The 14266-nt window shown below is 35.2% G+C and overlaps 1 protein-coding gene across 1 annotated transcript; it reads right to left on the reverse strand.

The window, feature by feature from the left end:
- Position 1: 1 nt before the first annotated feature.
- LOC126742171 (ras-related protein Rab-37-like) lies at positions 2-14178 on the reverse strand. The gene is made up of 7 exons (XM_050448745.1): positions 13909-14178; positions 984-1200; positions 722-832; positions 560-668; positions 398-508; positions 203-344; positions 2-149 (listed from the first exon to the last, which is right to left on the reverse strand). The coding sequence occupies exons 2-7, from the start codon at positions 1188-1190 to the stop codon at positions 32-34; spliced, it is 798 nt and encodes a 265-aa protein (XP_050304702.1). The 5' UTR covers positions 1191-1200; positions 13909-14178; the 3' UTR covers positions 2-31.
- Positions 14179-14266: the final 88 nt, after the last annotated feature.

Here is a 14266-nt window from a genome sequence, read left to right on the forward strand (position 1 = left end):
ACTTTTCTTTAATAAAATAAATTAAGATTGTTTAATAACTACAAGGCGGACACTGTTGAGCTGAAGAGGTCTCTGCTTGTTCTCGAATGTAATCTTGTACGTTGAATCTCTGAGGATCGCGTTCTCCATCTTGTCGGTATTTCAGTTCCCTGGAAAGCAGTTAGTAAATAGAGAGGGTAAAAATGTTTTTGGTTATACTCACTTGGCAATAGCATGAAACGCAAGCTCAACATTCTGTCCACTTTTGGCAGAAGTTTCCATAAAAGTCACGCAGTATTCTCTAGCCAATCGTTCTCCTTCTTCTCTCCTCACTGCTCGTTGAGTACCACAGTCTGCTTTATTACCTGGAAATATGAAAGTTATTATATATTTACAAGACATGGATTACTGAGGTTACCTAAAAGCATAATAGCAACGTCATCTTGAGCATATTCTTTTATCTCGCCCAACCACGCTCTTATGTTATCAAAACTGTTTTTGTTGGTAACGTCATAAAGTAGCAATAAGGCTAAAAATGCGCATGCTGTTAATTGAGACCCAAACTAAGCAAAAAAGTTACCATGTGCGTCTCTGTAATAAGCATGCGTTACACTTCTAAACCTCTCTTGCCCGGCAGTGTCCCAAATTTGGAGTTTTACTTTAGTATTGTCAACGTCTACTACTTTGCTCTAGAATAAATCATATTTAAGATAATGTTGTTAGATAACATATTTAAACTCACAGTAAATCCGATGCCTACAGTAGCAGAAAATTTTCCAGATTCAAACTTTCCAGTATCAAACTTGACTAACAGCGAAGTTTTTCCGACTCCACTATCTCCTAGCAGTATAGTCTATAAAATAAAGGTTTTATTAATTACTGAGTAAATTAGGTCACGGAGTTTGTTAATGAGCAAAATGATCGTCTTATGATTCAATTCTGAGATTTTACATTAAAATTTGAGCAAATTTTCATCTATTATTCTGTGCTGATATGGGTATCACCTTATGTATGGGTATCTCAACGTCATCTAATAAGTTAGTTCGGCACAAATTTAGGACCTCAGGTGGCGGCTGGTATCCTTTGTATCCCGTGGGAGATTTGGTGTTTGCCTTTCTGTCAATATTCTCTTCCAGATATTTTATTTTTGCGTCTACGTCTTCTTGCGTTTCAAATACGTCATCGTCCATAGAGTCATCCGTTGAGGTCATATTTTATTTGCTGAAAGAGAAAATACAGTGAGGACATTATAGCTACAGTGAAATTATAACTTCACGTCACAATGAGAGTTTTATATAATATAATATATATTTTATATAATATATAATATTTTATATACTATGAATCGAATACTCTTGGTACCAAATAGTAGTGGGGATGCGCCACACTTGCCACAAATTGCGTTAGGATTTGTGACGTGTAAAGGCGCGTTTCCACCGGAATCGGCTGATCGGCAGAGCCGATTCGCAAAGCCGAATCTGTGGAAACGTGTTGCCGATCGTCATAAAAAGGCGATCGGCTTACCGAACGGCGAACCACTAAAAGTCGGTCCGGATCAAAGGAAGCCGAGCCCAATCGAAGTGGTGGAAACGCGAATCCCATCGGCACAGAGATTTTGGTGCGTTGTCAAATTATTATTTTCCAGTTCTCTGGCGGAAGTCACGGATGTATGTACTGCGCTGCGAAAATAAGTAATTTTTGAATAATGAACTGGAGTAACGAACAAGTTTTGGCCTTGATAGAGCTCTATCATTCTCGAAATGTACTGTGGGATTCCAAAAGCCCATTTTACAAAGATAAAAATAAGAGACATGACGTCTTCATGGAAATTGCTCAGGAGTTGAATGCAGATAAGACCGAGATTGAGAAAAAAATTCGCTATTTGCAGAGTCACTTCAGCAGAGAATTAAAAAAAAGTAAAAAAATGTAAATCCGGCGATGGATTAGAGGATGTTTATACAAGTAAATCGTTTGTATTTAAATCCATGATGTTTCTAGCAGACAAAAATAAGCTTAGGGAAACACAGGAGACGGAGGTAAGTAGAAATACAAACAGCTTTATTTTTAAACGATTTTATTTAACTCCACAGAACCTGTCTAACTTATTTATTTTATTATTATTATAATTTTGAAATCAACAAAATAATAGTTTATTGTATTTGAAGTTCTTCTAATAATATTTCATATATATGATGGATTTTTTTTGGACTGCCCATGTCGTCGACTTAGTCTTTAACACAATTGATATTGCCAGGGAACCTCACCTTCTGGTGTTACAAAATAATCTTTAAACTTGTCCTTCACGCGTTGAGCATGTAGTGCACTTCTTCTTGATATGCTACGTAAATTAATAAAGGAGGTTTGTTCTGACGCATCACGTCTCCAAATTCCTGGGATAATCATTCCCGAGTCTAAGCATTAAATGTCGAATGACCCGGGGGATTATATATATTGGACGATTCTTTCCTGAGAAAATTATGTAAATAAACTATTGCCATCGCTATACTTTTCTTGTTGTTTCTGGCTGTAATAACATAGGTTTCCGCAATGATCTGAATATACTACACATGATTCCAAACACATTTTTCGACACTCTTCTGGCTCGGCTCAGACGATAATTGAAAATTCTCGTTTGTGATCCTTTTTTCTGGATTCCTGGATAAAGCTTCATTATATTTACTGTGAGTGGAAATGCATCGTCGCCCATGAAAACATAAGGTGCAGTTTGATTACTTCTTGGAAGCTCAACGAAAAGCTGTCAGGGGGAAGGTTCAATTTTCCACCTTCAAGTAGTTTGCTTATTCTAGTGTCACTAAAAACACCTCCATCAGATATGCGCCCTTGACATCCCACCTTGGCGTAAATGAAATTATAATTTGCGTCGACCACAGCAAAAAGCACTAAGCTAAAGTAATGTTTATAATTAAAAAATTCGCTGCCACTATTTATTGGAGCTTGGATGGCTATGTGTTTCCCGTCCATTGCACCTACGCAATTTGGAAAATTCCATCTCTTGTAATAGTCCTGGGCGATTCTTTTTCATTCCAACTCGTTTCGAGGCATCTGAAAAAAAGTAAAATTGTATAAACATATTGAAAAGTCTAATGTTTTAAAATTTTGTTACAGGAGCAGAACATTACACAGCAAACTACCAACAGAACATTCCAAGATCATAGTACAACAAATTATAAACATTACTCTTTTCGAGGCCAAACTAGGAAAATACAACGCGCGAACATTCTCCTTTTCACCTACGCCATCTGTTCCAAATTTGAATATATCCACGACCCAGTGGCCCCAAAATCACTTACCCTCTTCTGAACCATCTGTACCTTTTCAGAGCTCACATATTTCAGCACAGCCAATTAAGACCTCATATTTCTTGGGCCAGACATCATGTTCTTCATATTCAGTATCTTCTGCTTCACCGCAGTATGTCGCCACTCCTCTCTCATCATCCTCAACAACAGAAAACGAAGTAACCAATGATTCCCTACTGCTTGACTTATAGTTTAAGCTATTAAAACTGTTATTATTAATATTTTGTAAAAAATGTTAAATATTATAAATAAAGTACTTGTTCCATTTCAACAAATTATAACTTTTTTCTCAGCACACTTTAGGAAATCTATTTAATCTAAAAAATCAGTTTTCTGCAGCTAATAATTATAACTGTACAAGATAATATATGATAATAATCGTATCTATTGAAAGGAATAATACGGAGGAGTAAACCGCTGGGGAAGTCTGGTGCACAAACTTATGAATTTCCAGGATATCCAAGGAATGTCCGGAGATATACTTTAATACACAGGTTTTGCGCAGCGGTCTACCTCCCGATTAGGTAATACTTTAATGAAACAAAAAACTTACCTTTACATATTCCTGAAGCACTTCAAAAAGTGCTGTACATAATGGTTCTTGAAATAACTGCGGTTAATGTTTTAAAAAGATACATGATGAGTGAGTGAAGAATCACCAGTCGCTAAAAACGTAAAGTTATAGCTAGATGATCTTGAGCAGAGATGGCTTTTCGATAATTTGTGTCCTGCTTACTAATCATAGGTCCTATATCATTTGAAGTGGGTGTTCAAAGGCACTGCTAGACATTCGGAAAAAGTTTTTGAAACCACCGTTACTTCTGTATTCTAAATTTAACACATTTGTATCGGTAAGTTCTTTATTAAATCACTTGCACTGTATTTTTTTCAGCTTTGAAGACTTGGTCTAACCCAAAATCTTGGTCGTCGACGACGCTTTTTTTGAGCTGCAATAATTATGAATGCTGCAGAGGCAAGAATGGCGTCGTCGTCATCGAACATTTCGATGTCGAATGGCTAAATAATGTCAATTGGTGGAAACAGTAAAGAGGGTTGTAGGCTTTGCAGATCGGCTTGGCGATCGGCCCCGATCGGCTTTGCCGATTCCGGTGGAAACGCGCCTTATCGAATCATATGGAATACTTTTGATTAACTTTCCGGAGTTCGCACGCGGACTCTCACTCCGCAACTATTTTATTTTGTCGTTAATTTCGACAATCGACAACCCGCAGCGCTGTAATATTAAGTAACTTTCTATCCCGGGTTCTCCTACAGTCAGTGCTCATTTGTGCGTTGGTGTGTGCGTTTATTGCCAAATTATAGCCACTGCAGACTGTGAGTCCGCGCGCGAGTGTTCAATTTAAATATTTTTATGCGTTTTTTTTTTGTTAAACTTGTTGTGCAATGGTGAGTGTTAGCTTTTATTATTAAAATTTAAGATAGATTATTATTATTTGTACACTTTTATAGATGGCGTGCTCCTGGAGTCGAGAGGAGGCTCGTTTGCAAAAGCTCATGCAAGAATGTTTGGAAGATGATGAGGAGCCAAAGAGTGATTTTGAGGACCAAGAAGTGATGGAGAAGAAGACAATTTAGAAAGGCAAGATTTAGATAGTGATACCGAACAAGAAACTTCGGAGACGGAAGCCACTGATGAAGTCGCTAGGGGAAATTACCCTGTGTTTATTGGCAAAGATGGAACTGAGTGGACCAAACATATGACGAAAAGAAATGTGAAAACCAGGGCGGAGAACTTGATAAAGCATCTTCCAGGGGTAGAAAGACCTGCGAAAGACCTAAAAATAGAAATTGACATTTGGAAGCTTTTTTTTACAGAGTACTGTAAGTACTGAATTCGATAGTCGAAAATAAAAACAGACATATTGCCATGAGTAGAGGCAATTACCAACGTGAAAGAGATGCAAAAGACACGGACATATTAGAAATACAAGCACTGATTGGATTGCTTTATTTATCTGGGGTATTGAAATCTAATTGACTTAATATTGAGGAGATATGGAGACAGAATGGTACTGGCGTCGAGCTTTTTCGACTAACGATGTCCCAATGTCGGTTTCGATTTCTGCTAGATCAGTTACGTTTTGATGATTTGGCAACTAGAGACGAACGAAAACAAACTGACAAGCTAGCCGCCATCCGGACAGTGTTTGATACAGTTGTTGGTAACTTTGATTCAGCCTATACACTTTTTGAATGGCTAACAATAGACGAGAAGCTAGAAGCATTTCGGGGGCGTTGCAACTTTAGGCAGTATATACCTAGCAAACCCAATAAATATGGGCTAAAAATATTTGCTATGGTAGACGCCAAGATTTTCTACACCTGCAACATGGAGGTTTACGTAGGAAAGCAACCTGATGGTCCATTCCAAGCGAGTAATTCTCCCACTGCAGTGGTGCAGAGATTGTGCCAATCAATAAAAGGAACCTGTCGTAATATTACAGTTGACAACTGGTTTACCAGTATGGAGCTACTTAATTCCCTTCAGTCCGATTTCAAGCTAACTTTATTAGGTACAGTTAGAAAAAACAAAAGGGAATTACCACCTGAATTTTCAAAACCTTTGGGTCGTCCACTTTTATCGTCCATGTTCGCCTTTCGTCATAACTGTACTTTAGTATCATATACACCAAAAAGGAACAAAACCGTGCTGCTTTTAGCAAGTATGAATTTTGACGATAAAATAGATGCTTCTACTGGAAAACCAGATATGATATTGGACAACAACTCATCTAAAGGAGGTGTTGACTGTGTGGACAAGCTATGTGCGTCTTATAACTGTGCACGTAATACAAGAGGATGGCCCATGGTTGTGTTCTATTAGTTACTCAATGTATCGGGAATAAACTCTTTTGTTGTTCATTCAATGAATAATAATGAAAGTATACGACGAAGAAAGTTTTTGCGATCTTTGTCATTTCTATTAGTGGAGGGCTATATTCGGCGTCGAATGACGCAAACTATTCCTAAGGCTACGCAGTTGAGAATAAAAGAACTTTTCGGATTGGAAACACCTACACCTGAGCCCCTACCAGCAGGACAACGTGGACGTTGTTCATACTGCGATACAAAAAATATAGACCAATCAATGTATTCGATGAATAAAATCTTAAAATAAATAAAAATTAACTTTTATTGCCAATATTTTTTAGAAATATGGACATTTGAAGACTGCGGACTCTGAGTCCGCATGCGAGCGTCCTTTCCAAAATACTTAGCGCGAGCTCCGGAAGGTTAAGAGTGGTCGAGATAGTTGTAAGACCTACAGGAATTGTGTTGAATAAACACATATTAAAAAAATAGAGTAATATGGAAAAATATTGAAAATCTTATTTAGATAGAAAAGGCGTCTATTGGATCTGCTTCAGGGTTAAATTACAATCTGCCAAGAGTTTAAAAAGAAGATTCTGAAGGTGAATCTTTTATTCTAATATTTTATCTTCTTTCGTATCTTTCAATCTTTAGTTCTCTATTCCAGAGAATTGATGTAAATTAGTGAAATGGGGAACCACAGAATATCTGCAATGTGAAATAATGTATTAGAAAACAGTTACAAAACGAAAAAACAACTTCCTGCCCTTAATTATTCCTCAAACTGCTGAACAGAAAAACCTTGAGTACAGCACTATTATTCAAAGTAATTATTTAGTTTTTAACCCTATGTTTCACCTAAAGCCAATGCTAGAATAAGGATCTTTCACGCGAGAAAAAGAGAGCAAAAAAAACCCGAGTGGACTTAAAAGATGTTAAGAAAAAGAAGGAAAACTGTTTAAAAAGATTACTGGTACAATTCTTTTAAGCATCTGTCAGAAGTTCTTAAAGTTTACAACGACCAAAAACTGAGAGAGAATGGAGTTGGTATTTGTTGAAATGATATCAACAGTGTCTATCAATATTTTCTTGACATGTATTGCTTGAGCCCAAGGTGAAGACCATTCCATAGCATGAGATATAGTAGCTAAACTTTTAGTTTCAGATTTAAACAGTAAACTTAGAAGAACATATTTTGTGGGGGTATTGTAGGAGACCAACTGATCGAACCATTTTTTATGAATCAAATCAGAATTTAAATAGGGCAACTTTTCAAGGAACTATTAAAAAATATTATTAATCCTTTAATAATTAATTTTCAGAATAGCTTCAATAATTATCATGCTGTCTGAAAATCAACTTAATGGAAACCTCTTGCTTGATGAGTTTCTCCTCATTATATTCTTTCAGGCTGGTAATAGTTAAAGTTAATTGAATAAGAAGTAAAGAGTGGCCCGATAGATCACCTGATTTGATTTAATTAAAGAGTGTTTCTATTTATAAGAGGATCTAATTTAAAAAACTAAAAGTCAAGTACTCTAAGCTACATATATAAACTAGCATTATTAACGTTTTATTTATCATATTTAATAAAATTTCATTTTTTTTTCATAAAATTAGTTACTCTACAACTATAGATACCTGTAATCAATTTGGCATGATGTGCACAGGCTTATCAATATAATTTTATTATTTTGATAAATATTATATCTGACACGCTAACTCACTGAACATGATAACGCTATTAATTTAAAACTATTTGTGTATTCGCATTTAATTAACTTTGTTTATTTCATGGTAGCTATAGCTGTTTTAATGATACAGTTATTAAATGGTTAAAAGCATGAAATTTGGTTTTTAAATTACTACTAATTTTTTAAAATATTACTTAGCAAATAAAGTAAATAGAACAAAAAACACTATATAGAAACATAGGACCGCGTACTAGGCGCCAAATTGAGGGTATTGAGGGTACCAGATAAATGTCGATGTCACACCATGTCACCCTCAACTTTTTTGGTAGCAACTAAAATTTTATTTTGGCGGTAGATTTGATTCGAATTTTTTGAAATTGGGGTTAAGATAGCCCTGAATTATAGTAAATCAGTTTATTTCAATAGACTCAAAAGTAATCGATAACATTTTTGTTGTTTCATAGTATTTAGGCGTACGATTCTGAATAAGATGTCTATTATTACGCCTTAGTTTATTTAATTCTGGTTTATTTTTACCAGAAAGTTTTTTAGTCTGATACGTTTATATTTGCTAGATTGGCAGGATCATTGCGTATTTTAAGTACTCATAGGCGATTTCTTTAAGTTGCTTGTCGATAAATGTTACAGTCGATCTCGCCTACCGAAGAATTGAAATACAAAAAACTTACCAATTTTTACCGACAAAGCTGGAGTATAGCAACTTACATAATAAAAAATAAAATACAAGTACCTAGCGAAAATGCTTAAATATATTAGAGCAAATCCTTATTTTATAAACAAAGAAAACCAAAGAGATATTATAAAGTCAAATGCAATGTATCAAACGACAACAGCAGGAAGACTTAGGAGTACCTCATAGTGTGTCTCAGTAGAACTCTTTTCAGCTGTAGTATGCTTTACTGAACAGTAATTTTCTGAGTCTAAAGACGAAAACGGTTTTAAGATATTTATGGATTTAAGGCTACTAAGCCTGTAGTACATTTTACATTTGACGTAGTAGTAGTACATTTTACGACTCTCATATAAGAGATTTCTTAACCTTTGGTTTTAACCAAGGTAGTATTTTGACGAATATTATCAAGAGGAGTAGGAGTCTGAATCTTGCAGCGATTTCTAAAAAGGTAAGTAGATGTCTTTAGAATAAAAAAAAACATGTTAAGGTTATAATTTTTTGAGTTACGAAATGTGGCTAACAGGAATTTTTCTGATTTATGTTGACAATAAATCGCAGTGCTTTCTTCTGGAGAACAAAAAACAAGTCCCTGATTGAAAACACCCAAAAAATGGGATACCATATTTAAGATAGATCATTTCGCCTTAATTCTGGTGCTAATTCCTCCCTATCAAGTCTAATAGCAAAACAGCCAGATGGGAGTTTCTTACTTAAGGTTAAAATATGGTCTTCAAAATTAAAAATTGAGCTCACCATCAATTAGCACATCAATAGCACACTGAAGTGTTCGGAAAACCATCTTCGTACATCAGCTCTCAAGTGAGTTTTACTCAAGTTTAAGCAAATGCAAGTAGCATTGAACCATTCTTTAATAAGTTTCAAATCGTTTACTATAACGTCCTAAGCTTTGCCAGATCACTGTTTTTCCAGAATATTGAGGTATCGTCAGCAAAAATGGTGAAGAGTCAGGGTTGGCAAAAATCTGGGTTTTTGTATGCTCTGGGTGGGGTTTTGGGTAGTTGTGCTGGGTTTTTGTGTTTTTCTTGGGTATTTGGGTATTTGTTGGGTATTTGTCATTTTCCGGAACTCTGACCTCAAATTATAGAAAAATAACATTAATTTTGAAGTTTTGACTAGACTGGTTGTTTTTTGGTGTTGTGTTAAAACTTTACACAACACTAGTAAAGTGTTGTTATAGTAATAAAACAAAATGTTTTAGTGTGTTTCTTTTTGATGGGTAAACTAAAAATTAAAAGGTGAGTTTTACTTTTTTTAAACTATAAATATTTTCAACATGGGTTTTTCTTGCTTTTATGGTAGAAAAATATGGATGGTAACACAATAAAAACAAACCTAGTTGAAGTTATCCTTGAAGATATACAACTTGAAGAAGTGGTAAACTCAGGAAACGATATGAATAAAAATGACAAGATGGAAAACGGATGGAAGACTGTAACACCATCACAACAGTCTTTTGATAGTCTTTCATCAATACCATCCACATCAATACAAGGGAATTTTGTGTCTAGAAATTTGGATCAGCCTGATCACGAGGTCGTCAACATCTTGGATGGATCGTCGGAGATTTCAGACAGTGAGATTGAAATGGAGCAAAACTTGGAGAAAGAAGAAAACGAAGTTACGACAAGTGCAAAGGTAGCTAAAAAGCAAGACAATAAAGGAAGGGTTAAAAAAGGTGGGGACTATTACGGAGGGGATCGTCACAAATCTGTGGAGTGGGAATATGTGATTCGATTGACAGATGGTACACTCAAGTGCAAATTTTGTCCTCAAAAACTGACGGGAAAAATAGAGAGGATTAAAGCACATCTTGGAAAGTGTTCGTTGTATCTGGAGAGCCAGGTAGTTCCTTTGCGATTATCAGATGATGACAATAGTTCTTTTTTCCCGTGCCCTACAACAGAGAGCACAAAAAAAAAACAGGAAAATGCCAGAACAAGATAGAGAATCCCCCCAATTGAGTGACAGTGACGGTGTTACAGCTACAATGACTCCTAAAAGAAGAAAACAAACAGTTTTGGACAAAGTAGTCGTGAAAACATCAAAGGAAGAAAAACATAAGTTGGACCTCAAAATTGCAGAATGTTTTTATACATGCAATCTCTCATTTTTCACTGTGAACATCCATCTTTTATTAAGATGATCCAATCCCTTCGACCAAGTTATACACCCCCTAACAGGAGACAAATTGCCGAAAACTTGCCGGATGAAGTTTACGAGGTATATGAAAAAGAAATAAGGGAAGTTCTAATGCAGACCGAGGGAAATAGACCAGTTACTCTGATGTTCGATGGATGGTCTAGTGTTAGAAACGATCCAATTATATCGACAAGCATTCACACCGGAAATATAGTTCTTTTTTGTTATCTTCATTAGATTGCGTCGATGACAAAAAACATCTAAATATCATTTTGAAATCGCTGAAGGTGCGATTAAACAATGTAAGGAATTATACAATAAAGACGTTTTTGCAATAGTAACCGACAATGAAAATAAAATAAAGAAATTTAGAAAAATGATTGCAGAGAAATATCCCTCTATACTAACCTATGGATGTAATGCACATTATTTAAATCTATTGGAAAAAATTGTTTCGCCACAAACTGTCCTCAAACACTTGGTAGAAATACAGACATATATCAGAAACCACCATAAACCTCACGGAATTCTTAAACTTAAAGGGGGTTAATGCCTCAAATTCCTAATGATACCCGTTGGAATTTGCAGTTGGCCTGTGTAAGTACCTTTAATGCTAACTACCTATGTACCGAGAAATTTCAAAAGAACATCCAGAGTCTCTTGATCAGCATATTATAAGAAAAATTGACGACATTAATTTATACAAAAATGCACTTGACTTAGAGCAACAACTACAGGCAGTTGGTACTGCCTTAGATAAATTCCAGAGTGACCAAACTACTCTCGCCGATGCCGTCAACATCTGGCTAGATTTATTAAACAAACCATGTCCAAGCCCCTACATTGAAGACATAAAAAAAATTTGAGGAGGCAATACAACCCTTCCACTTTCTATGTTTTTTAACTGATCCTAAATATATAGACAAAAACTTAGAAAAAAAATACCAGGATGAGGCAGAGGCTTGGTTACTTGAGAATCACGAAGATTTTTTCGAAGGTTATCTATTATTCCGAATAAAGGATGAAGATATTTATCAATCATCACTGTTTAAGGAAAGCGTGATAAAAAACATGTCTGCATTCAAATGGTGGTCAATTGTAAAAACTAAGATTACTTCTACAGCTCAAAATTCAGATTCAGATCGTATTTTGATGAACATGGCCACATTTTTTGCAAACTTACATTCTTGCCCTGCTAGTTCTGCAGCTCTGGAAAGAATCTTTAGGAATAAGAATATTAAAGACTGGTCTATTAGTACCTTTCTGTTCTGTTTCCAATTGAAATTATTTATTTAATTTTGTTCCTTACGAAAAAGTGAGAAACCCGATTTGTTGATAAAACTTAGGAATAAGAATGTCATTATATTTTGATATTTTGTTATTAAATACTATATAAAAAGTATCTCAATTTTGTCTCATTTTTCATTTTTTTTAAACATCTCAAATTCTTTGGGCTTTTGTATGGGTTTTTGTATAGGTCGTTGGGTAACCTGTGGGTTTTTTAAATGGGTTTTTCGTTTTGCCAACCCTGTAAAGAGTTCAGAGATTTTAAGAGAGACAAGATCATTAATATAAAGTAGTAATAGAATTGGACCCAAAGCAGAGCCTGCGAAATTCTACAGTCAATTTCCAAGACAAGGAATATCTCTCACCTGAAGACACCACAGCCTGAAAGTACCCCTTAAGATACGATTTAAGCCAGAAGTGAGCCACATCCCGAAAGGCATATCTTTTAAGCATTGCGAACAGGTGATCTACATAGTCAAAAGCCTTGGACATATAGAATACCGCTGCGTCTGTCTTACTCCGATAAAACCCAAATTAAACTTCGCCAAGGAAATTGTAAATGGCTTCATTGGTCCCTTTCGATCTTGGAAATTGTTGTTAAAAAATTCAAATGTCTTATTAGTTACTAAGTTAAAAGACCGAAGGTAATGCAAGTTTCTCTACAACTTTACATAAAGTTGGGAATAGAGAGAGTGGCGGCCTGGCATTACCAAAGATGACTTCAGGCAAGCAGGAAACACTCCCCCTTGATCAAGACTCATTGACACAATAAAAAAGGACATCTAGAGCCCTCTGAAGCAGCTGCAGTTGCAAAGGCAACTGCAGCTGCTTCAGCAGGGATTTTATGGTGTCCGAGAAGGTTTCAAAATTCTTAGTCTTTCCAGACTTTTTCTTTCATTTTCCTTTTAATCAAAATCATTACCTTTTTTTTTTGGCTTAAAAAAAGTCAGTAAAGTGCGTATTTTAAGAGGTCAGTTAAGGTTTTTTTAATAATTTTTCCACGTAATAAAAGTTTTTTTTTATTATTGGAAGTTAAATCAATAGTAATGATAAAGCCTCCATGAATTTAAACTAATTCTACTTAGCCATTCTTTAATTATCAACGGTTAGCACCAGGTTTAGGTCTTATCTAAATGCTTTTTTTAGTTTTTTTGCTTAGTGATTGTGAAGTGTTTGTTTGCGTTCTAGATACTTCTATTTAACCAATGGAAAAATAAAAATTGATTTGGATTGGATTGGCAACTTTCAAAAGTAATTATTGCACATATTTCCAAAAAATTGGCTTTTTGGAAATGAACTGTGTGAACAAAATAATAATATATTATCTGGAAGAATGAAAAATTACCTTCAATTGAAAATTTAATTTTAAATGCTGGAAGAACAAATTAAAAATATAAATCAAATGCCTGGAAAAACTAAAACAGTTCTTCAAATGTTTTGGAAAATAAGATATTGGGTCTAACTGCCTAGAAAGAATATACGAGTATATGACTACTTTAAATGGCTAAAACCTGGAAAAAAATAGGAAAGTCATGAAGGTATTTTTTAATTATAGGACATTTTTGCCTCACTTGGTTACTTGGTAATACAAATATGAAAATTTACATGGAAACTAAAAACAAAATTTTTGTATGGAAATGAAATTAAGTTTCGTCTTCCTGAAACTGACGACGTTTGGTGAATTTTCTTAAGATTACTTCTTCAGTTTATAAAAAAAAAATATGTAGAGCTCTAATTGACAAAACCCGGCTTTAGTTAAAAGCTATTATTAATATAATCTTTGAGTTATTTATAATTAGGGTGACTTATTTAAGCCTAAAGGTCACAGAATAACTTTTATGACTTGTTGCTTTGCCTAACCCTCATAATGTTCTATGGCTGTTACACATAATAATTTAAATGCCACATTCTTAGTACCTACACCTCACTACTAATTACATACCTCTAAGTCCTTAAAATCACCACCCCATTGGCCAACCAACGCCAAAGTCAAGCAACATATGGCCATAAATTTTTCACAGAACTGGTCTATATATAACCCCCGTTTCGCTCCATACACCACCTAGCTGTCACACCCGAAAAATAAAGAAAAAATACATCAACTCCGATCGCAGCAGTTTATCGGGAAAAACTAAGTCGTCGAAAAATATACCGTATTCGACCTTGGCGTCCGAGAGAATATCCCGGTGCATATTCATTAATAAGGGAACTTAGGGAACGGGATAACGCGGGTTAAGGGAACGCGAGAGGGGAGGAAGGACTGAGGATCAATGAACGGTGTGGATCTGACGTCATCGACC

This window comes from Anthonomus grandis, chromosome 11 (genome assembly GCF_022605725.1).
Source record: "Anthonomus grandis grandis chromosome 11, icAntGran1.3, whole genome shotgun sequence".
NCBI lineage: Eukaryota > Metazoa > Arthropoda > Insecta > Coleoptera > Curculionidae > Anthonomus > Anthonomus grandis.

Coding starts and splice junctions, on each gene's coding strand:
- LOC126742171 (XM_050448745.1), bottom strand. CDS start 1,190: ATGACCTCAACGGATGACTCTATGGACGATGACGTATTTGAAACGCAA. Junction 669..721: donor CTGTAGGCATCGGATTTACT/GTGAGTTTAAAT, acceptor GATTTATTCTAG/AGCAAAGTAGTAGACGTTGA. Junction 509..559: donor TTATTACAGAGACGCACATG/GTAACTTTTTTG, acceptor GCGCATTTTTAG/CCTTATTGCTACTTTATGAC.